This window comes from Perna viridis, chromosome 12, assembly GCF_037379345.1.
Source record: "Perna viridis isolate PV_CMFRI_1.1 ecotype Kerala chromosome 12, ASM3737934v1, whole genome shotgun sequence".
NCBI lineage: Eukaryota > Metazoa > Mollusca > Bivalvia > Mytilida > Mytilidae > Perna > Perna viridis.
Genome location: NC_142456.1, coordinates 31509463 through 31535438, shown reverse-complemented (window position 1 = coordinate 31535438; position 25976 = coordinate 31509463). Strand labels below are relative to the sequence as shown.

General features: G+C 34.2%; 2 protein-coding genes across 2 annotated transcripts; one reads left to right on the top strand and one right to left on the bottom strand.

The window, feature by feature from the left end:
- Positions 1 to 4208: 4208 nt before the first annotated feature.
- On the bottom strand, positions 4209 to 15016 carry LOC148602033 (uncharacterized). The gene is made up of 10 exons (XM_088555208.1): positions 14975 to 15016; positions 12913 to 12959; positions 12477 to 12507; positions 10100 to 10284; positions 9369 to 9520; positions 7950 to 8098; positions 6861 to 6948; positions 5801 to 5954; positions 5182 to 5464; positions 4209 to 4833 (listed from the first exon to the last, which is right to left on the bottom strand). The coding sequence occupies exons 1-10, from the start codon at positions 14976 to 14978 to the stop codon at positions 4613 to 4615; spliced, it is 1314 nt and encodes a 437-aa protein (XP_088411334.1). The 5' UTR covers positions 14979 to 15016; the 3' UTR covers positions 4209 to 4612.
- A 2246-nt stretch (positions 15017 to 17262) lies between these two features.
- On the top strand, positions 17263 to 24321 carry LOC148602032 (vitelline envelope sperm lysin receptor-like). The gene is made up of 9 exons (XM_088555295.1): positions 17263 to 17318; positions 18309 to 18354; positions 18763 to 18950; positions 19838 to 19989; positions 20440 to 20585; positions 21304 to 21388; positions 21846 to 21999; positions 23167 to 23257; positions 23690 to 24321. Exons 1-9 carry the CDS (start codon positions 17283 to 17285, stop codon positions 24025 to 24027), a joined length of 1236 nt encoding a protein of 411 aa, XP_088411421.1. The 5' UTR covers positions 17263 to 17282; the 3' UTR covers positions 24028 to 24321.
- The last annotated feature ends 1655 nt before the right edge of the window (positions 24322 to 25976 follow it).

Genomic DNA, 25976 nt, shown 5'->3' with positions numbered 1-25976 from the left:
CAGAAATTTTGATTGGTTGCTTTAGATTGAACTTTGCTTAGTTGCTTTAGGCCGAATATGATTGGTTACTTTAGACCGAGTTTGATTGGTTGCTTTCGATTGAATTTTGATTGGTTGGTTTAATCCCGAATATTATTTTAGATTGGTTCTAAATGCATTATACTTGTATAAATTGGTTTTAGAACATAATTGATATACAAACTGAGAAAGGTCATTTGTATAGCTAGAATTCACATCGTTTTCATTATGTTGCACATTTGAGTGCTTTATATAGTTAATATAAATGTTCATTATTAGTCTGTTTTTACAATATATATATTGTTTGATGTTGGAAATAAAATAGAATGAAGAAAAGTTTTATTCCTTTGTGTCTAAGCCTCATTTCAATCACCAAGCCAATTCATACGTTAGGAAACAGAAATGCTGCAAATATTGCAAACGTAATAACTTTTGCGATTTTTGCGATGAACAGAAAAGCGCTATAAACAGTATCTTAACACTATTATGTCTCACTAACCACTTCCAATTGTGCCCATTACTTAACATGCTAAAAAAAAAATTTTTAAAGTTTCACTGTAATAAATTTCAATGACAAATAACATATTAAAGTTGCATACCATTGCTAAGTTTGGAAAATAAGGCTTTCAAAATCTTCAATTTATGCTAACGATTCGATGACCGATTACCGTAGAAATTCTTCACAAAATTCACTTGAATAAATATTACTGAAAATCTACTTTTTTACCTTTTCTGCTGACAGCATGGAAAAAAATTACACATGTAAACAATATTCATACACTTTTAAAGTAAATTACCCATATGACTTTAAAGTACACATTCTCAGCTTTATTTTGTCTACTTTTGAACAGAACACACTCGAATAAAGCGTATACAATGCATATATCTAGGTCAAGTGTGTGTGTGTGGTACTACATAAGGGATGGGTGGCCAGTGGATCCGGAAGTATACTCGAATTCACCTCAGCCTGTTTGCAGTTTTTTTTTAGTTATCTTTTAAGTTACTCATAAGTTCCTTCTAAAAAAATTGCCATTTAATTCATGTCGTTCTGCACTACAACTTTCATACAATTATTTCTCGTTCTTACTTCCAAGATCGAAATATTTCCAAATTTATTTTGGGTTTCTACGAGAATTTTGCACTGAACGTAGTGTTTATCCGCCATCTTGTTTCTATGGATATTTTGAAATGTTCCCTATTATCTCACAATTGAAGAGCTGAAATACCATGATTTCCCGCCATATTTCTGCTCTTTACCTTTAGTAAAAGAAAAAACCAGAAGTTCCGAATGAAAATGCTACAACTGGTACTTAATACGAGACTTACCACATAAAGTATTGAATTAGCAGAGGAACATTTCAAAATATCAATACAAACAAGATGGCGGATGAACAATACGTTCAGTGCAAAATTCTCGTAGGAAAAATAAATTTTAATCTCGGAGGTAAGAACGAGAAATAATTGTATGAGAATTGTAGTACAAAACGACATAAATAAAATGGCAAGTTTTTAAAGGAACTTTTGAGTAATAAAAAAATAATCTAAAAAAAAAACTGCAAACAGGCTGAGCTGAAATCGAGTATATTTAGTGAGACCTTATATAATTGAATTCAAATTTTGAAAGCGTGAATATTGATACCCGCAAATATATAAATTTACTTGACAGAATCCTCAAAAATTAGTAAATGCAATAATTAATGTTTACAATTAGTCGTTTACATGCACGTCCCTTTAACACATTTAAGTCAAATTCTGTGTAATTATTGACAGGTAGAAGTAAAACCACCACATGAAGATCGAAGCTGTTCGAGAAATTCGCTATATTTATGTAAATTTATTCCAATCTGCCCGGAAACACTTGCAATATACATGTTCAAGTAACAATCGGAACTACTCGGGAATTTCCGCTACACTAAGAAAAATATTGTATAACGAGAAGGTATGAGGAGTTCCGATTGGTTCAAGTAATATAAAAATGAATCTTTTACGGATATGGAGAAACGAAATGCAAAGAATGCACTAGCGTATAACCTAGATAAATCAAAGCGCCGATGGCGTTGAACCTAGGAAGTCTTGAGATATTTGTAGGTGTTTTAAAACTTATAATCCGCTGATGGTAATTGCTCTTTCTATATTTCCCAAAAAGATAATTATTTACAACGGGATCAGCGCTTTCACCACTACAAAATTTCAATTTGAATTTCGTTTACGTTTTTCTTTTTTTCTTTTGTTTCATTTCATTTTTATTTTGTTCCTAAATATGTAATCTTGACAACCTATTTTTAGTTTTAAACGTCAATCACGTGGAATACATTATATAGATACCAAATGCATGAATAAAATATAGTTCAAACGTCTATATATGTAATTGAATTTTTCTTTGACATGCAATCATGTAAAATATAATTTCAATCTATTGAAATTATTTTCTATAGTGTAAAAACGGGCAATGTATTTATACGAAATAATCAATTTGATGCATTTTAATATTTATCCGCCAGATCTCTTTCGCGGTGGAAGTATTTTTAAGGCGGTTATCAACCGATAGTCCTGTTGGTTTTAAGACTCAGAAGTTACATAACTTCCGAGTAAAAATATTCAATTCTTTCAGAGAACACCTTTAAGGAGGCTCTGAAAGGACGGACAACAAAAAGTAACAAAATCCAATGTAACAGAACGATGACACTTCTCAAATTAACTAATAAGTCAAACAACACAATGACGTATTAATGATCAAAATTGGATTAAACTGTTTTTTAAGGCCTTATCCATCCAGCTTTAATATAAGTTCAAAATGAATTGAAACAACAAACACATCATAAAATCTCTCAATACTCTCCATGGAATACCTCAACATATACCATACAGACAAAGTGTGAACGCTCGCGGTTACTGAGCACTAGCTCAGAACATATTGAAGGTTATAGCAGTAATCGAAAGAATGTAATCAAGGATAAAGACCAGACATGGAAAACAGACATACACAACAAAGAACATAAAGTAACTAAAATCATACATACATAGTAACAAAACCAAATGAACAACTCGAAGCATGATAATACCATAAAAAAGCAAATGAGCAACTTGTAGCATGACAATACCATAAAAACTACCAGCATTAGATATAATCGGTCACTTCAATTTCAGTGGACTGGATTTGGAGTAGTAACGTCAAGTACTAAATATGCAATGTTTAACGTAGTGCTATATTCAAAAATGGCTTAGTTTTTATGCAGTGATTGGTCGAATATATTTGTGAAAATTTTTTCTTGAGGACAACTGATGTGTTTATTAAAATCTGACACTTTATTACAAATACGAGCAAAACGGGCCAGTCGTGAAAATGTAAATACTGTAGGAGGGTTCTTCAGGAATATTACCATCTAGGAAAGGAAAATTAACAATATGAAAATCAAAATTATCTTTTTTTTTATGAATTTTAGTTTGCAGATTAATTGGCATTTTCTAGTGTAATATCTGAATCAAGAACTACAATTGTTAGACTTAAGGTCGCTTGGATTCTCGAATATACTAGTTTTCGGAGGACTATACATGGCCAAAATACCATCAATATATCTAACAGTATTATTGAATTCACGTAACAATGAATTCAATAATTCCTTCGTGTTTTGAAGGATCTTTAAAGACTTTAGCCATGAAGTGTGATTCGTAACAGTAGAAAACATATCGGCTATGAGAGGAACACAATTAGTCCCCATTGGAATACAAACAACTTGTCTGTATATAGAGTATAACCAACTAAATCGAGTAATTATATATTGTCAATTATTCAAAGCATCGGTCATATCTAAACATGTCCTATTAATGTATTTATCCTGTCTAAAATCATTGAAAAATGCATTATAGTCATTACAAAAAATGATTCGAAAGCCAGATTTATCACAGCAGGACCACGCATTTAATTAAACATCATGACAACTTCTCCAAAATAAGTTCACAATGGAAATAAAAGTAATAATATAAGCCAGTCATCGATGATTCTCTTTCTTTTCCTCCAGATTCGTGTCAATAAGCTTTGGTATAGATTTTTACCCAAATATGTCGGAAAATTTCGGCACGAGGGTCCTTGCAAGATGGAAGGGTGTGCACGGACGAAACTGAGGCCAACATATCTAAATCCCCGCGTCATGGCGGTGATCATAAAATGGAAGAGGGTATACAAACATTCATATGTAACAAATGTTTTTATTCATTGTAAAATGCTTACTTACACCAACAAAACACAGTTAAACATGAACAGAAAGACGATGGCCATACATTTTATAATTTCACCAAGAATTGTTTAAAATAATTTTATCGGAGATAATTCATATTTAAGCCATTAGTAAAAATGTGAAAAAAAATTGTTTCTTATTTGAAGTAAAAGATGAATAAAGATATCTTAATATTGCTTTGATAAAACCGAATCTGGACAAAAACCGACAAACCTAACTTTGAAGATAAAGAACATTATTTTACACAATAAAACACATCGAATACAAGAACAAAATGGGATTTCATGGCAAAATAGTCATTTGCTGTATCATATGGTTTTAACTTTCGGTTTCTCTCTGTCCTTTTCCTTCTATCTGCATCACTCTTGTTGAACGCCTAGACTTAGCTTAGGGGCAAGGTCAACATCATCCTCAACGATCATCTGTTTGGTTTCCGAACGAACAATTTCTACGTTTGGGACCGATGAGAGTCCATCTGAATTACTGTCGTCATCCCAAACAGAAACTCGACTGGAAATGCCATATTCTGGATTTTCATCACCCTGTGTCTTCTGAGATATTACTTCTTCGTTATTTTGGTCTACAGAGATACAAAAGTTTTACATTTTATTGTGTCCATGACATTATATAGATCATATAATTCATTAGTACTCTAGTTCTCAGCAAAAATATTAGAATACTAGAATCGTACGCGGAACCGTCGCGATCTGACTGTTCCTGAAGCTCGTTTTAGTAAACTTGACATTTTGCGGCAATGTACATGCATTGTGTGTGTAGATCAATGAGGCATGTTATCAAAAATTATCATATCTAGTAAAAATTATAACTGTTTGCCCATGTAAGGTGTATGCAACCATTACTGTAATATAATAGCTAGAAAGATATGTCATCTTTAAAAAAAAATCAAATCCTTCGCATTTTCTCTCACCTTCGTCAGAATCAAGCGTCAGCACAGGTCCGTCCGCTACATCAATAATTAAGCCCCTCGGTATTTGATGGACCTTGTTAACTATCTCTTTCCGGTTACCCATAACAACACCCAGTATTTTCTCAACCTTGTCTTCGTCCATCGGTGGTTGTTGGTTCTCCCTTGGCAATTCACGGTCCTGTGGGTTCAAAGCGTCTTGGTCAACTTGATTAGAATTTTCCAGCATCTGTTCAGCGTGGCTGGTATCTCTCTTCCTTCGTGTCGCCGCTTGGGCACAGGAGTTCTAGAAATGTCAAAATTTTGTCATTAAAAAATAAAAAAAAACAAGAATTTTTGAAATATAAATGTTGCAAGTTTGACTAGAAAGAGATGGAGAGTCTATAGCATTTATTTGTACTGCTATTTTTTTAATGCTTTGTAAACAAAAAATAACTGCATTCAATATTATCAAATTGCAATTTCACATAGTATACCTATCAAAAGTCACCTAATATCAAACGGCCTGTCCATCGTAGCGGCTTTACGATGTGAGTTTTGCTTGAAGAGACTGCAAGCAGTACACTGGAAAACATATGCACAAGCATTATAAAAGCAAAATCTAGAAGCACAAAAATATTACCTCTGGACAGTTGCTGTTACAAATAATAAAATTGCATTTGAATCGGACACCTTGGTTCTGCTTTATTCGGAACATCCGGAAGCTAGGACTGATCGCTGATAAACCCTGTAGTAGAAATCCCTCGGTAATCTTGAAGGGAAACCCTGTTCCGCATCTAAAATGAATGAAAAGAAATATGACCTTAAAGACTTCAAGTCAAAATTTACAAAAAATTATCTGCACTTATGTAACTTTGCATTCTTTGACTAAAAACTGATTTATTTATGGACAATAGCGTGCATTTTTAAAATGAGTCACTTATATATGGACCATTACATGCGCAAAGATACAATATATTACTTTTTTTCATTTATACAGTCATGGTTTGTTTACGTTGAAGCTCTCGTATTTCCATACAGCCGTTTGTTAATTTTTATATATAACATAAGTATACACAAATAATCTTTTCGTGTGTTGGTATTAATTTTGGTTAATACATGCATAACCAAGCTGGTATATACCTACCGATACAATTCAGATAAACATATTACCTTTACATATGTTACATGTAGTATATACATGTTGGTATATTCATGTACCTATCCGTATGCTAGAATACACCTTCCCGTATGTTGCATGTATTTCACTTTCCCGTGAGTGTATACCTTTCCGTTTGTTGGTATATACCTAGTACCAATATATTGGTTTATACCTACTTATATGCTTATATAATCCTATTTCCCATATGTTGGTGTATACATGCCTGTATGTTGGTATTCACCTTTCGGTATGTTGGTATATACCTACCTGTAAGTTTGTACTTAGTTTCCAGTTTGTTGCTATATACCTACCTGTATGTTGGTATATACCTTCCCGTATGTTGGAATATAAACGTACGTTAGAATATACCTATACACGTATGTTGGTACAAACCTACCCGTAAATTGAAATATAATTAAACCTACGTTGACCTGTACTTTAGTATATACCTTCCAGTATGTTGGTATATACCGTATCGTATGTTGGAATATACCTTCATGCATGTTGGAATATACCTTACCGTATGTTGGTATACACCTACCCATCAGACAACAGTACGATGGAAGAATTCATATCCGTTGAAAATCCCTTACAGCTAGTAACGTGAAATTTTGTTTCTGTTGCTGTGCCTAAAAAGATTTAAAAAATAAATTAAAAAGAACGTTTTTTGATGCCATGATTTCAATTTTCTTTTTCGAATACGACCCTGTGCTGATTGAAAAATTGTATATAATGCATAGTCGTAAGTTCATGGGTATACAATATTTAGACCACAAAAAACACATCCCCGGAAATTCCATAAAATACCGAACCTGAAGCCTTTTAATTAGCATTTTATTTTTAGTTGATGTTTGACTTCAGGAAATCATCAGTTTCAAAGGTTTAATGAAGCAGTCCCACTACCAAAACCAAATCACCTACCAAGTCATTCCCTCTGAAGGACTTGAAAAAAGCTGTATCATTACAACAGGGGGTCACTATGTTACTATGGTTACTAGTATGGCACTGATGCATTCATTTACATGAACAAGTATGGTAATTAAGGAGCAACCGTTAGTTTTTCATGGGAAGAGGGGTCGGAAGAATAATGGCGACTCTTGTCACCCTGCTTTTGTTTAATTGCAGTCTTTCAAATTTTAACAACGCAGATTTCCAGCGAATGTTGTTTTATGTAACAATATATATAAAATTCACACACTGCGTATGGATGAGCTTACCATTATATGGTTAAGAAAGACAACACACCAAACAAACCATGCTTTTGGGGATATATAATTTTATGCTATATCTTAACATAACAATAGTCTTTTCAGTATTCTGTACTTTTGAGAAAAACATACATACATCTTCAACAAATATCAACCAAATCAAAGCAATCCAAGAACGATAACTCTAGATCTTGTGAAATGCTGGTTTCGTACACAATCTATATGCAACAGCCAACCGACAAACTAAGACTGGTTTTGAGTGTCTAAATATTTCTGAATTAGAAATAAAAGTGAATTTTGTGGGTTTTTGACATTCACTATTTTCCTCCTCCCTGATTTTTATAAAGACTGCTACTTGAATTTGTCTACCCCCACCCCTACCCCTGTATATATAAGAACAATATGGTTGTGCTGTAATGTACCTGTCATCTCGGCTTTAAGCTTCACTATTCGCCCAAGGTGGACGAAACTGTCCTTGAAGGACTCTTCATTAATTTTCACCACTTCAACTGTAAAGTTCGAATCTGCCCTTTCACCAACACTCTCAGAGACTAACACTGGATTGCTAACCCTGAAAAAAAAATAAACATTTTATCTTTATATTTCAACTATGGGAAAACGAAGTTGTTATACTTACGTGTACAATTTATATACAACTCCATTTTTTCCTAAAGCTTGTAAATGTAAGCACATTAGATTGTATTTTACTTGAAATTTCATTTTTATCACATAAACATATTAAATATAACTTTTTTGTACATGCATTATAAGTGTTTGTCCAAACCCTACATCGTCAACCCTATATCGGATACCCTATATCACACCTCTAAACCTATATCGGATACCCTATATCACACCTCTAAACCTATATCGTATACCCTACTATATCACACCCTGGTCCTATATCGCATGCCCTATATCACACCCCTTTACAGACCATACTTGTACATGTAGTATGGTTAATTTATGTGATATAAAGAACATGACATGACAAAGTATGTATCGCATGCTGTATCAACCCTCGGTGGCCCTTGGGATGATATAGGAGTCTCGGGTTGATAAAGCATGCGATACAGATTTTGATATGTAATATTTAGGATATAAAGGATCGTGTATTAAGAACGATCCATCATCATTTTGAAATTTATATTGGGCAATAAGGTTCAAAGCCCGGAAACGGAAGAAAATCAAAAACAAAAACCAACAACAGGTAATCCTGTTAATTTACATAAAAACGTTCATGCAAAAATTTCACTTTTGTACCATTTAGCAATTCAAAGAAAGACAAAATGGATTGTAAGGTATCTTGCGTCGTTATTTACTTGTACAGAAAAAAAATAACTAAAGATAATGTAATCAAAACAAAAGCTGACTAATATGAAATTTGAAATCTCTTCATAAACACACCGAAGACCCTTTCCGGAAAGGCCATTTCGATACCTACATACTTGGTTGCAATTGGTCATTGACCCGAAATGAAGTTTCCCTTTCACTTAAAACATGATACGATGTATCATTTTGACTTGAAAAGATATATATCGCATGAACAAAAAACAAGTGAGCCGTTCCAGAAGTCCCACGAGTACGATGTGTCATATAGGACAGGAGTGGATTAAGAATTTATAAAAGCGGGAGGGTTCCAAGCGATCATTTCTTAATTGTTGTTCTACTTTAAATTTGCACCTTTGCTTTTCCAACAAAAGGATGGTTCCAACCCCCGCCCACGGACCCCAATGGCCATTGATCAAAGGCCGTTAACATACCTTATCGTTTTACTTTCTCAACGAATCTACATGTAGTACAGGTACTGATATTGGGCGTATCTAAAAAAAATAGCTTACGATTCCTCCACGTCCGACCCACTAGAGACGTCTTCGGCATATTTCTCAAAGCTGCATTGAACGACAAACTCTTCGTCGCCATCAATTTGGACTGCTGCATTTGTAAACCTCGCTTGTACCCGAATGGTGTAAAGCGCCATGTTGGGATCTTTCTGTAAACATAATAGTTTATTTGTTGTTTTCAAGAAATGTCAGCGTTCAATGTTGGGAATTCCGAAGTGGGAACACCAATCCAAAACCATTAAGAAATGAAGTTTTGTGTATATTGTTCCTGGTCGAAACCTTACCTGAAAGGGAAATCAAAGGAACCAGGATTCGAGCGGTAACCAAAATGAAAATATTCAAGAAATAACGAATAGACGATGAAAATAGACATACGATACACAGAACACGAAATAACCAAAATAATGCGCACACAGAAACGAAAGTAATAGACAACCAGGACTCCACTAAAAACTGGGAGCATGGACCGGGTACAACGGAAGGATTTTAGATTTTATACATATATAAAAAAGTTGCTCATAAAATGTTATGTCCGGGATAGACGACAGAGAACAATTATGACACGTCGAACAAATCGGTTATCACCCATTTCAGAGTAAGTGTTTCTACTTTTTTCATTTATTTTTAAGTTTTAACTTAGTGAATCATGCTTTTCCCAATTATGTCTGATCAAAAGGTTCTGGCTTATTTCTTAGATTTAACACTGACTGCATGTATCATTTACTTACGTCGAATACAACATCCCCTTCAGACGTTTTGTTGAGTTTAACCTCTAAATTGAAGGTCACGGTAGCTGTAACCTCGGTGAATTGAAATTCATCCGTTGCAGCATTGATTGCGACCACGCCTACTGGCGTGGCACCAGAGTACGTTAACATCGCCGAATTACTTGTATAGGTGCAGTTTGTTGCCACTAAAACATCGAAATTTAAGATTAAAGTTTACAAGGGTGACAATTGGTACTTATGTACACAGGCCCTTGGGGCCAGGATTTTTTTTATCTCAAAAATATCATTAAATCATTTTGTTTCCATATTTGAGTTATTATGTGTGTTCTCTGACATGTCCGCTTGGTATTTAATGCTGTTTATACTATGCACTTGAAACGCGTACACGTACATCATACCGAAATTTGTAATATATAAATGAGTGATACGTTTTTGTATTTGTTGTAAATAAATCAAAGCGATTAGTAAATTCAACTGGTATAAGAATAAGATCTGCTATATATTCTACATATATGATTATGAAGTGTCAGTCTCTGTAAGAATCAGGCAGTGGGTGAAACATAGCATGAATACATATATTTTATATATTGTAAATTTCGATATGCTGTACACGTGTTTCAAGGAGTAACCTCTCATCAGCAGCATTAAAATCAAATATATAGGAAGATCATAATCAAAATATTAGTTGTATACAAGAAGTACTCATAACTAAAACTATCGAAAGAGAAACCCAAATCCATCACCGAGAGGTTCTACAATATGCAATGCAAGGAATGAAACCTCGGTGTTTTACGTATTTTTAAGTTTGGAATACTGTAAAATTTCATAAAAAGTGTAGATAATATGTGATATTATTCGGGGTCAGACAAGTCTGACTACTGGGTTGGTGAATACCTTCGGGGACCTCAGGTCCACCAGCAGTGGTATCGACCCAGTGGTTCTTAAATACAAAAAAAAACAGTTTTATATATTGTAAATTTCGATATGCTGTACACGTGTTTCAAGGAGTAACCTCTCATCAGCAGCATTAAAATCAAATATGTAAGATCATAATCAAAATATTAGTTGTATACAAGAAGTACTCATAACCAAATTTGATAGTGTATTTTGACTATTTGCACCATCATAATTAGGGGAAAAAGACAATGTTTTCAATATCATGTTGGTGCAATGAGTTATAATTTCATTGAAATGCACAGAAAATGAACATTTCAAGGGCAGATAACTCTATCAAAACCTAAGGTCTCACTAACCACTTCTCTTATCAAATGGCCACCCCCTATGTAGTACCAAAAACACACTGAACCTAGACATATGCATTGTAAGTGCATTATTTGTGTGTATTATGATTAAAAGTAGTCAAAATAAAGCTGAGAATGTGTACTTTAAAATCATATATGTAATTAACTACAAAAGTGTATGAATATTGTTTACATGTGTGAGTAATTTGCCTCCATGCTGTCAGTTAGCAGAACAGGTAAAAATGTGGATTTTCAGTATTATTTATTCAAGTAAATTTTGTGAAGAATTTCTACTATCATCGTACCATTAGCATAATGATTTTGGAAGCCTTATTTTCCAAGCTTCGCAACGGTGTGCAACTTTAAGATGTCATTTGTCCTGGGAATTCACAGTGAGACTTTGAAAATTACTTTTTTAACATGTAAAGTGATGGAAACGTTAGAAGTGATTAGTGAGACCTAATTTTTCTAACATTCTATTGAAAAATTTCTGAGCAAAGCCAGTGATGTAGAGATCACGAATGTTTTTTTTAAATAGAGAAAGTATCTTGAGTGATATTATATTGTCAGATCGGTGGAGTTTTAACACAGACATACATGTTTCTTACTTTTCCCATTTTACCTGAATCTTACAAACACTTACACTTAGAAATTAAAAAATAACAAAGATGTGCTAGGGCAAATACACTCGCCCCTTTCTTGGTTTTCGACGTCCACTACATCAAAAAGTTATTTTCCAAAAGTATCAAAGTTTTTTTGTACATGTAGTTATACTAGGGTTGGGTGGACGAACAGACGGACGGACAGCGATTCACATATCATATGTTGCTCGAATCATTATGACAATCACATGGAAATATTATGTGATAATTTACACATGATATTCATGATTATCATAAAAAGTATGTAAAAATTGGTTCGATAATATGATTATCATATTTTTTGTGATAAATATAATTATGATTTTCAAGACAAAATCATATGATAATCATATGTACACTGAAATATAAATTATATTAATCATATCACCCTGTATAGATATAACAATCAGTATGTTACGCTTCAGAAGATTTTCATGTGTGGAACTGATGGCTGTATATAACCGATCAAACTGGCATATAAAATACTACACCTACCTGTTCCTCCTTGTGCAACAATGACAGGGGTCTGAAATTGAGCAAGGATGTAATACAGAGCACTTCTCACTGGCACAGAAGCCCAGAGGTCACGTACGAAAACATATCGTTACATCAATATTTTTATAAATTGTATATCACACTATCTCGATATACACGATTAATCATTACTAAAAAATCAATTTAATTATTTTTTTGTTATAACAGTCTACTGTTATATAACAATCCGTGTTTAAAAGAATTTTCATGTGAATTCTCATTTTTTTTACGCCAGCTGTGTGAGTTGTGCGTTTCTTTTATTGATGAATATTTTTTTTCACTTATGCCTTCACGTTACTGCATTAACTGGCACAAAGCACGTTTTGACAAAAAAAAAAGACAATGGAAATGACAGATAAATGTAATTTGATTCAAAACAAATAAAAAAGTATATAACCTTGACCATCCATGTCAGAACCAGGGAGACTATTGTACACGGCAATCCTGAAACAACGAAATATCATGTTAAAACAGGTTGGGCAAGTCCTGAAATTAGGATTAAATTCCCATCTGGAGTACTATCCTTCATAATTATGGTGTATTTTTGTTAACTTTTTAAAAATATTAGAAATACTTCGTGGCAAAAGTTACTCTAAATTACACAAGTCTTCCCACTTTAAGCAATATTTTTAATTAAGCTTAAGAAAACTTTTTTTTATTTTAATTGTGGGTTAAAAAACCTCCATATGAAGGATGATCCTCTAAATGAGGAGTTAACCCTTACTTCAAGACTTATTCAAAACCTGTTGAAATTATTAGTGTGTATTTTTGTGACAAACCTCATCATTCAATGTGCTAAAGACTACACAGGTAAAATTATTTCACATGATTTTCATCCGAACTGAGCAAATAAACTTAAGCTTTATCACAGAGTTCACGTGAAATTCGGGTGAATCAAGCCTTCATGTGAAATTCACGTGAATTGCTCACATACAATTCATGTTAAGCGAATTTCACGTGAAAATCACGCTAATTTCATGTGAAGTTCACGTGAATTTCATGTGAAGCTCTATTAACATGAATTTCACAAAAAAAATTATTTCTTATTTCGGATGCATTAACCTAAATTTGTTTTTTTTTCAATGGTGACATGCTCAAACATCGTGAAAAAATGCATGGTTGCCTCTGGTAGGTAGCATACAACCAAGGATTTTTTTATTGCTGTGCATGTAATGCAATTATACTGATGCATGTATCCTGAATGAATGATTGTTTTAAAGGTGTTTTTTATGATTTTTATGAAAAGAGAAAGTTTCACTAAACAATGTTGCACCCATTTGTAAACAGCTCATCAAAGGCTGCGGAATGAAATCGATTGCGCTTTTTTTGCATGTATCAATCTTACAACAAAAAGCTAGTTCATTTTACGAGTGTGCAAAATATTCATACATGTACATGTACAAGTATGTATACGTATTTTGACGATACCAATGGCAGTGACAAACATGATGTAAGCCTTAGTTATGATTCAAAGACAGAGTTCTTTTTCTTTCCCCGGAGGATGCTCAGAAAGACTAAGTGAACTACGTGTACATGTAACTAGACATTTTGTATTATGTGGCGGGTCCAAAAAGGCGAGAGTTTAAGCAAAAATTTGAGAAAACTGAGCAAATATAAACCCACTTTCATATATTTCTGAATCGGAACTCCCACCGGATGAAAAGGCCTGGATCCACCACTTGTACATGTATCAGATACCGGATACACGAATCCGTGGAACTATCATAGGGCCAAGTTTATAGGCCCTCCCCTTGTTTTCAAAATCTTATTTTTCTTTTCTCTGTTTTTTTGACTGGTTTCAGTTATAATCAAAGGGTTAATTTTTGTTACAATGATACGCATACTATCTACGGCGACAACTGATAGTATACATTGTATTTATATAGTAACTGCCGTGGATAATAAACATGCAGAGAGTGGACGATAACATGCAGAAAGTGGATAGTAAACGTGACTGATTGGATAGTAAATATGCAGACGGTGGCTAGTAAACATACAGACAGTGGATAGTAAACATGCAGAGAGTGGTAGTAAACATGCAGATAGTTGTTAGTAAACACACAGAGAGTGGATAGTAAATAGTAAATATGCAGACAGTGGATAGTAAATAGTAAACATGCAGCAGTGGACAGTAAACATGCAGAGAGTGGTTAGTAAACATGCAGACGGTGGATAGTAAACATGCAGACGGTGGATAGTAAACATGCAGATAGTTAATAGTAAACATGCAGAGAGTGGATAGTAAATATGCAGAAAGTGGATAGTAAACATGCTGAGAGTGGATAGTAAATATGCAGAAAGTGGATAGTAAACATGCAGACAGTGGATAGTAAGCATGCAGAGAGTGGATAGTAAATAGTAAAGATGCAGACTTCTAAATGCATAAACATTTTATGCATACTATGATCGTGTAAACAATTTTGAAATTAGTTTAAAAAAATCAGTTTAAATGTACGTACCCATAGTGAGCCGGCGGTGGTCTGACAATCCAGGTCAATCACGAGTTATTTCGGGTCATCTCGATTGGCGGGCGAGTTTGACTCATTTGAATAGTGTACGCTAGCAAGGTAAGTTTTGGTCAATTGCACTACAGAACTAAACTCACTTATGAGCATCTTAATTTTATCTACTAGTAGTAATTATTTTGTACAATATATCAGGGACTTTTAAACACTAAAAAGTATATTTGTGTTTCGCATGCGACGTCACTCGTGTATTACATTTTGTATCATTTTTCCGACATGTGCGTCCATATTTAGATTTTCAGGTTCATCAGTTTTATACAAATCACTTGTGCTACGTCAATAATGTTACGGCTATGCAGTTGCCTTAGCATTCGTTTCATGTTATATGCCCCCATAGCCATGGTCTATTTAACATGAATAACTCGTGTATGTCAATCGTATTTTGTGTGCATTAGCATCACTCGCTTGACAGGGGTCCAGACTCCTTGAAAAGGAGAAGTGCCAGTCGGTAGTTCCACAAAAGGGGTATACTAGGACATTATTTGCGAATTTTTGTCGATTTTACACACAAAATGACAAAATTTCTAATAAAAAAGGAGGGGTGCTAACCCCAGCATCTCCCCTGGATCAGCCACTGATTAAATGTCTACTTTACAATTCCATATCTGTTTCATACATATGCCCCCGCAGTCAGTATCCGATTTTGAATAACAGCAACCAAGTAAGGCCGGCGACGCATATCTGTTCATGACAACAGTTTATTTCATAGTGTATAATGTTCTCCAAAATACGTAAACGGGTACAGTGGCGGATGCAAGTACATGGGATTTCCGCAAAAAAAGGTTTTTTATTTATTCAAAAATGCACGACGATAACAACAAAAGGGGAACTCGACTGTCGAAACTCATTCCCCTGGATCACCCACTTGAAAGTATATGTGTACGCAGACACATGAAATGATAAACTTTGACTTTTAAGACTTTTTTTTATAAAAATGAAAATGACGAAATTTAATCAGAGTCCTTTCTGTTTGTACCTTATATACGATAACGTAAAATATTAATTCTTTGATGTTTAAATTAAAATAATTTTAAAGCCTGGTCCATAAAATACACCTCAAGACAAAATTAACAGATTTTAAATGCGAGGAGTGAAGCACTCCTGCGCTTTCGTCATTGAAAGTAATGGGTTGGAATCGTAATCCTGTTGGGAGAGTATTGGACACTGGGTAATGTTATCTTATCTATAATGTACATGTGTTCAAGTAGAGCTGCATTTTTCAGTCCTCACACTATTTAGGACTAAACACATTGCCATTTTGGCCATCCCTCAAGACATTTGATAGATAGTTTTTTTATGGCTTATACATGTATGGAACAGTGGCGGATCCAGATGAGTTGCAGGGGTTTGGCACCTTTTTTATTGAAAATTTTGTCATTTTACATGAGTAAAACTGAGGACAAATAATGGCCAACATCCAATAATATCTTGTGTGAAATACTTTGAAAAAAAATAATATCAAATTTAATACGGGGATATTTTATAATAGTTGAATATTTTCCCTGGCTATTAAATTGTTTCTATACTCAACCTTATGATGATAAAACACACAAGTATATGAAAGGGTTTACTTTAGGGGCACTGTAAAAAAGTGGGACTTGGGTTTTGTGAGACAAAAAGAGTTCACGGTGCTAGGTATTAATGATTCGGATAATTTTTATGTAACATATTATCCAGGATGCTTTAGATATTAATTAGTATCCAGAATATTAATAAGTATATATCCTGAATGTTATTTCATGCGATGTTTTACACATAGTTTTTCATGCAGGATATTATTTGATTGATAAATATTATCCATCTGATTAAAAGCATGAATTCTTTTCACTCTATGTGAACTACATTTAGGGTATTATTCAATACTGTAGTATGGAATTATATCCTGTATACGATTATGAATTCTGTTCAATCTATATGTGAATTATTTTCAGGATATTATTTAATGTATAAAATAATATCCTGTGTACAATATCATTATTCAAGTAGTAGTAACAATTTAATAGATGTGGAAAATTTTTCATCGAAAAATAATGATGTGAAAACAATTCCACAGGATAAGATTTAATCCAACTAGTATCATGTCTTACACTAGCATTGCCCTTTTCTGAGGAACCCATGCTGGCACACCTCTTTTCAAAGTGTCTGGATTCGGCCTGCGAAACTGTATAAAACGGACATTGCCTACTTGCACATTATCATATTTCGCTGATAATGGAACGTAAATATTCTGCTTTCTTTCAGAATGTACGGATTACTCGTGTTTGTCTCTGTGTTGCAGGTAAAATATATTATTTGTATAGTATAATTACTAAATGTATCATTTTTGCGAAAAATTAAAATGTGAATATGTGCTTAAGAAACAGATACATGTAATGACATGAATACACGCTGAAGGAGCTGCTTGTGACGTACATGGTATACTTGTATCTGTTCCAAGAACATGCTAAGAAAGAAAAATAAGTAGGGACAATTTAAGCAACACATACATGTATACCATAAAAAGAAAAACTAAAACAGTAACATTACAACATCTTTAGAGAACGTTGTACGTCTACATTTATTTTCCTGTACCTCGTCTCTGATATAATTTTGACATTCTTAGAATCTATGGAAAAAAAACTGAGAAACAGTCAGTATAAGTTCAATCAAGTGCTAAACACAATGAATAAAACCAAGGAACGAAAGCAACGCAATGAAAACAGACAGAAACTACTAAAAAATCCTCTAACAAGGGCACAAGAAATAGGCTCTGAGAAACCAAACTTTTTGAGTTACTAAGTACTAGTCCATATAAAATTCAAACACTGACTATAGTAAGGTGATTCATTATGTAGAAAACCCCACGGAATAAACGATGATTTTTTTTGGGGTCTAAATATGCTATATTTTTGTGTGACAATGGTCTTTTCTGTATTTAGACCTGTACTTTTGAGAAAACTACACATTAAGTTCCCACTAAAATCAACTAAATCGAACCAAATTACGAACAATAACTCTTGTAAAGTGTTAATTTCATGTAAAATCTACACAAACTTTATCTCAAAAGCGCAACATCCAAATGAAAAACTAAGACTGGTTATGTAGTCTCTAGCTGTATCTGAACAAGAAATAAAAGAAGTTGGTGGGTTTTTGACATGCATGAATCACCTCCTGTCTGACTTTTATAAAGACTGCTACTTAAAAGATATGAAGAAGGGTACATTGTCAATCCAGATTTTTGTTTTTGTGTAAGAATGATTGCCTTTCAGTTTGCTCTAGTTTTTTTCAGATCTGCCGTGGTGCACTGGTTGATCCAGATAACTACATTATAGAGGGTAAATAAATTCATTTAGATATAATTCTTTCTTTCAATGTGGAGGATATATCTTTCATTCACTCTCTGTATACTTGCTTGCCCTCGCGATTGACCCTTTTGTAATTTATGAAATATCTAACACTTAAAATTTTATTAAGAAAATACCAGAAGTGCATTAAATAGGTCAATTTTTCAAAGAATATTCCAATATTAGAAAAAGGAAGCCTCACTCACCCCTTCCCCTTTTCCAAAACCGAAAAACCTGCATAATTCCCTGTACTTCAAAGTTTAAACTTTTCGCTTATATAAACCATTATATTTTCGAATACAAGTACCTGTCTAGGATGATTGATACATATTATGCTGATTGTGAATTTCAAATTACTCAAATGAGACGTCTGATGTAAAATATGTTACTTCCTTTCAGTCACGGCGACATGCCCGGTTACTGCGTCCAGTGGTCCGGCTACGATAACCGTCAAAACAGATCTACCGAGTTCCAAACCGTTCGCTGAGTGTTCGAACGGCCAGTTTAACTTTGATGTAAACAACATTGGGATATGGTCACTTGAAGCATTTACCGATCTTAACCACACCAGAGAATGTATATTTTATGTAGGTTGATAAAACTATGAATCTAATTAAAATCTGGCCAATCAATTGATATGTCTAATTTCAATAACTCTCTTCTAGGAGTAATAGAATTTTCAAATTAAGTTAACATTTCACTTGAAAATTGAAAACTCAGATTTTCGAGAAAAAAAAAGGGGGGAGGGCCGAGAAACTCTGTCCTGTCCCCAAGTACCTGATAGTAATAAGGATTAGTGTAAAAACTATCCGGTATCTGATACAAATGGAGTATTCAACTGTCGTCTAAGGGTAATAGAAGTTGTAAATTAAGTTCACTTGAAAAGTCCCTACTTGTTTGTACAGCATTTTGAAATATGTGCGGCTTTTATCTAAAAAAAGATAAAGTACAATAAATATCATAAATTGAAGGAATGCCACCGGGTTGATCCGAAAATAAAAATTCTATAGTCAAGGGAAAAGTTGAAGAAGAAAAAAACGAAAACAAGGGAAATTGGAATAGAAAATAACTATATAAACTAGCAACGGTTACCTTGAAATTAGCCGAGTGCACCGGTTGGGTGAGCGCGTATATATATATTGTAAGTAAGACCTTTAAAAGAAAACCAAATAAACCATTTCTAAACATACTATATGTTGAAAACGACTACCAAATGAAAAGTCACAAACAGAGTGGTAATAATTATTTTTCAATTGCTAATTCGAGCCCATAGATTGTTAAGTCAATTTCCGGTGATCTATCGTAGCAGTCGGAATGATGGTTGTCCTCTTACATATGACTTCGTAGTTGCGCGTCGTTTTTTTAGATATATGTGCAAAACAACATGACAACAGTTTGACATGTTGATTGGTAAACAGTTATGCGTGCTTTAAAATATTATCATAACTTAAACTCTCCTTCCTTCCTTTTTTAGCACAAACCAACAAACGCTAGCGTATTTTCAATTAGTGTTTATGTTCCGTTATCTGACCGGGTCCTGACGATAAACATCCCTGAAAAACTGGTCACGTGTATTTATGATCCAATCGGAGATCAGAAATCTGCTCTTCAAGAGTTAGAGGAAAGGTAGGTATTTTGAAAGGCTGGAACATATGTATTCTTTATCTGATATCGTATTTCTTTTTTGGTCTTAAAATTTGATAGTCCGAATTTCCTCTGACCCTGCAACCCTCCTGTTTTTTATTTGGATGAAAAAATATATAAAGGAAAGTATGTATAACATATGACAATACCAAGAGGAAAACCGGAAACCACCGCAATGGTCCCGACTTTGTACAGGCATTTTCGATAGAAATGTTTGGTTAAACCATATTTTATTAGAGCGCTAAAAATCGGGTGCATCGGTAGAAGTATTAAAGCCATGTTCACCGATAGGGTAAGCTTGTAGTCATTAGATACGATGAGATATAGAGGCTGAATTTCCTGAAGTAAAAAAATCTTTCTTAGACAAATGCACACCTATATGTGGTTGAAAAAGACTAGTCAGCGCAACATTTTCATTTCGCAATGTTCCAGCAAAAAACCAGCTAAGCAGATAGAACAATTCATGGCAGCCCCCAGTCCCGCCACCGTCGATGTTTGCGTTGCTGGCGTAGATGACAAGTGTATAACAGGGAACATTAGAATCGGTAGACCAGTTAAAATTAGGGCCGAAATTACGGGTAAGTTATTGATGAGAGTGTTTACAAAGCGGATGATTATTGCTATCATTCGGAATTTGGTTTTATATTATATTTCTCCATAGAAAAGTCTTTTAGGTTAGTTTGCAATACTCCTGCAAATAAAGTTCAAGAGTGTGTATAAAGTACCCTCGCTATCCGTCTGTCCGTTGGCTTATACTCATATAAGCACAATATATCCAAACAACTCGATGGATTGTAATGAAATTTGAAGATGTTGGTTCAAATAAGGAATCATGTATGCATGCGCAATTCTAATCGTGCATTAAGAGAGAAAGTATTTTCTGATGTCTGGAAATGGAGAATATCCAACGTAATAGTTTTAATTGTTGAAACAAAACTGATTTTGATCAAATTTTATAGGAAGGTAAGACTACTATACAAAACAGAATAAGTGGTGCGGTGATTTGTGTACATGTGAGGATAGATTAAAAGGACGCTTTCCCTACTGGTGCACCAGGTCCATGATCCCAGTTTTTAGTTGAGTCAGAGCTGCTCATTTACTTTTGTTACTTTGTATGTATTATTTTAGTTAACTTACTTTATGTTCTTTGTTGTATTTGTCTGTTTTCCATGTCTGGTCTTTGTCCCTGGATTACATTCTTTTGATTTCCGCTAGAATCTTGGTTCCCTTAATTACTCTCAAAACAATACTTGCACTTGTTTTTTGTTTTTGTTTTTAAGTTTTGAAATGTTTTAGGCAATACATCTGAAGCTCAAGGCTTTCAAGCCATTTCCTGTATAGCACGAGGAAGGTCATACGAATTCCCTCTACTTAGTGGCGGGTAAGTGCTCAAACCTATTGTACACATCACTTACTATAACAACATGTATATGTATCATTTTATGAAAGGATATCCGTTATTAGCTTTACTTCTGGATTTTCTATATAGGTGTCATATATTTCTTTGCATACTGCTAACCTCTTATGAACCCCAACATTTTAATGTCAGTCACTAAATAATGACCAAGTAAAATGATAAATATATGAAATATTCTTTCAAATATTCACCCTTCTTTCAAAGAAAACATTTGGTCTTCGCATATGAATTATAACGTTTGTGCCCCCCTCCCAAGTTAGATTTACATGGATCCGGTAGAATAAAACGCCACGTAGTTACTCAGCTCTAAAATACTTTGATTTATTTTAGTTTGGTACAATGTTTTTGAAGTCTAATCATAGCAAATAAAAGCAATTTCTTTATTTCAATTACAAATTATAAGTAACTCCTATTTATGTAGGTGCGGTGACGGAAGCATGATTCCAAAACACCTTGGTTTTACTACGACGGGAACAGTAGCCCTGAGTCCGCCATTTAAAGCCTTTCGAGTTCCCGGAAGTAACAGTCTAACTTACGATTGTTCCTTTGTCATCTGTTCTAAGACTTGTGATGGCGTAGGTATTTTATTCTATGTGGTTATGAGGCTTTCGACGAGCGATGTAGGTACTTCTTTTAGGGTTGCTATGGCGTAAGAAATTTATTCCATGTAGTCATATGAAAAGGCTGTGTGATACAGCATACTGTAAACAATCATTCCATGTTAAAATCAATGTTCAGGCGGTTGGAGATATGGTAAAATGTTCTTTAAATATATAAACATATCCATGTATGGTGTTCAATGATTTAAAAAATATTTAACAAGAAAAAAAGAATGCACTGACTACACAAAATGCACATCAGTCATTTATAAGGTTATATGAATGATTGAAATAACAATTAGAATTTTCAATCTGAAAAATACTTTGCAACTTAAGTACCATTCTGTGAAAGAATCAGGCAATGGGTGGCACACATCATAATTCTCAATTTGGTCTTTGTTGTCTCAAGCATGTTCAATACATCTAGAAAATAACTGAAAACTTATTCCTGTTTATCTTAAAGCATTTGTGACGTAGATAATATTTGACTGCTTATATAAAGAAAAATGCATGAAAAATTTCCCGCCTGCTTTCCATATTGCATTTCAACTAAATTTGACCTATTAATATCTTAATAATGCAAACGTTACAATCACTTTGATGGATATTTCTGGAGGTTATACGGTATAAATACGTGTATAAAGCAATAAAATATCTGCGCTTTTTTTACCTGTGCCACACCTTATATACATTTTGCCTGATTTTTAGAGAGAGAAGTACTTATTATTATTGTTTTCTGAATAGACAAGGTGCTTTCCAGGTTCATAATTAAAAGAACCATACAACCATTTTTTTTTAAAGTCTTTCTTCTTACTGATGTCGAACAACTTTGTGTGATGATATGCAAAACAAAACAAGAAACTGGCGTTGCCTCTTTCCTTTCGTCAATTTGTTGTTGTACCGAAAAACAGACGTTGTTTACGAAGTCCAGGGTCGGGATTCATAAAAAAAAATAATCTCAAAATAAGATTTTCCTATAATCCTTCATCAACTCAATTTTCACACAATCAATTGTTTAAAAATGAAGATATGAAGGAAATCTCATTTTGAGATGTTTTATGGAATGCCGGGCTGGTCCTCTTTGGCAATTTTCATGCATGTATTTATACTGTAGTGTAGCTGATTTGTGATACACTATTTTAGAGTTCATGTGCTAAATCTGCAGCCAGGAGGAAAAGAGACACAGCTTATGTAGAGCACATTGGAGGGTCAGGTCGGTCCGTCAATTTAGAAGGTACATTTTGTAATTAAACTGGTTTTTTTATTATCATTTTCAAATTTATGACTGAAGTCGAGTAGCGTGCTTGCCCCAAGTGCGGGAGGCAAATCTACAAATACAACAGGGTAACATGTATTTCAATTCCAATGCAACTGTCAAATTTATCTGTAAAAATAATTAAAAGTCTGTAAAAATAAATGTGCACATGAGTTAAAATTTGCAACAGTCAATCGCGGAATCGACGTCCTGAAATTTTTGGTGTTGCCCAATGAAATTACTGGATACAAATAACCTTACGTTTTCATGTGAAACAGTCGAGTTACCATGAACACTGGTTATGCCATTTTTTTAAGAATTTGATTGTATTACCTTAATGCGTGTCAGTGTAATAGTGGTCTTTAGTGTCATCAGAGTTAATTCATGTTATTTTGGACCTACTCTATACAGGGAAAGAACAGATAAACAGTGGGATTATTAAAGTAAAGAAAGAGTTACCATACAGTTCCAGACTAACTGACTACGACGACGACGAGGCCGATAATAGGCAAAATAGTCCTCAGCAACCAGACCTGAATATCCCAAAAAATAAACAGGAAACAAGTGGAAAAATTGCATCGCCTTTCTGGGCCAAAGAGACCGTTTTAATTATACTATTAGCCTCAATCACAATGATTTTTATGGCTGTAACGGCTCGAATTTTGATAAACATTACCAGATCTGTAGGACATTTAAAAGAAAACATTCAACGAAATAAGCCAGGGGTGTACCTTATAAGCCATGAATAAATTGTGTCATGGTGTTTATCAAGGACATTTTTGAATTCCTATTTTTTCATGCCTACACATATTGTTGGATTCGAAATGTTGGTGTTGCATTTCTGGTAGTAGCACCAACGGATTAGCTCTGTTGAATGAGACTACCCAACGACCCGGTGCGTTGTAAGAGACTGGAACTGTTCGTCCTTCCGGATAACTCGAGTTCACCTCGATGTTCAATAGGGTCCGTTCTATTTGTTTTCATGTGTTTGCATATTTTATATATTTCGCGTTGTCCTAGTGGTGTTCCCTGTTTTGTTTTGTCAATGGATTTCAACTGATTACGTCTTGGGTATTGCTTCTTACAAAGAACCACTGCGTGACACTTAGAAAACACAATTTTAAGTAGGCATATGATAGGCATGCAGCAGCGACAAATATATGTATGTGATATACCCTCAGCATCTGCATTTCTTAGTATGTGATAAGCCTGCAGCATCGGCAAATCAAATTACCAGTATATGATAAGCTTGTAGCATCAGAAAATCTAAGTACCGGTATGTGATAAGCCTGCATGCAGCATAGGCAACGCAAACACATTTATGAGACAACACTTTCTAGTCAACAGTGGATAAATGTGATTTGTTATCACTAGACTGTCTCAATTTTTCCATTGTTCCTGTACATTTGTATTGCGCAATTGTTTGAAATTGAAAAAAATAATCAAGGGAACCAAATTTCTAGTGGGAATCAAAAGAATGTAGTCCAGAGACAAAGACCAGACATGGAAAACACAGAGCAAAGAACATAAAATAACCAAATAACGCATACAAAGTAACGAAGTCAATGAGCCTCTCGGACTAAAATCTGGGTATGTGGACCAGGTGCATCGGTAGGGTAAGCGTCCTCTACTTTTCTATAGGAACGCCCTCCGAACTGCTCATAAAGTCATATATGGGGTAGACGAAAGAAGAAAAGAGATCTATAACACGTTGAACTACGGTACAGATGGATACACCATAAAGATTCGTTTCTCCACTTGATTAAAAGATAAGATTTTTAAATATAGAAGTCAGTTTGAAGTAACAAGTATTTATGATTGTAGTAGAGTATGGGCTACTTTTGAGATTCATTGAATATTCTGTTTAAAGATAATTAAGCAGGGGCATATAGAATATAAGATTAGGTTTTCTTGAAATTACTAAGTACATCTCGTAAACTAGAGTTCCGACACCTAGATTTCTCACAAGTCAAGTCAGGTAAACTTTATATATATATATATATATATATATTTATTAAAGTCGATATATCAAACAGGAAACATATAAAGCTCTGAAGAGCTTTTAAAATCGACATAGAAAAATACAAGATATACACATAAACCGCGATGTGTTTAGCCCCCCCCCCCACTGTATTTCTGCCTCCCCCTTCAATATAAAAATATAAATTGTTAAAAAGGTAGATGGAACTAAGTGATTCTTCCATTGAATAAGTATGACCATAATCTGATGAACTTCTTATGTAACTCTTTTTCTCCATGCAGTGAAATTGAAAACAACCAGTTGTGCAAATTGTGTGTGTTAACAAAGTTTTTACTGACTCTGATCTATCCTCGGCAGTTAGTGTTGTGGGGGGGGGTGGGGGTGGGGGTGGGGGTGGGGCAGACCGCAAATTTGGTAGCTTTGTTTGCACGGTATAGGACAATTAAAAGGGCAATTTAAACTTTCTATCATCTACTGCTTAATTTCATAGGTATATTTGAATGTGTTACAATCCGCAGTCGGAAAGCAGAGCCGAGAAAGGTTTAGTACATTTTATTAGTCAAACATATCATTTGTGTTTTTTTCCTAAGCCTGCAAAATAGCACCAATGAAACAAGTTTACCTGAGCCGGTTATATACATGACAACCTTATTAATTGCGGTTTTACTTGCCAGAGTCGGCAATTTTTGTAATCCCACTAAACGAGTGGGTGCTATG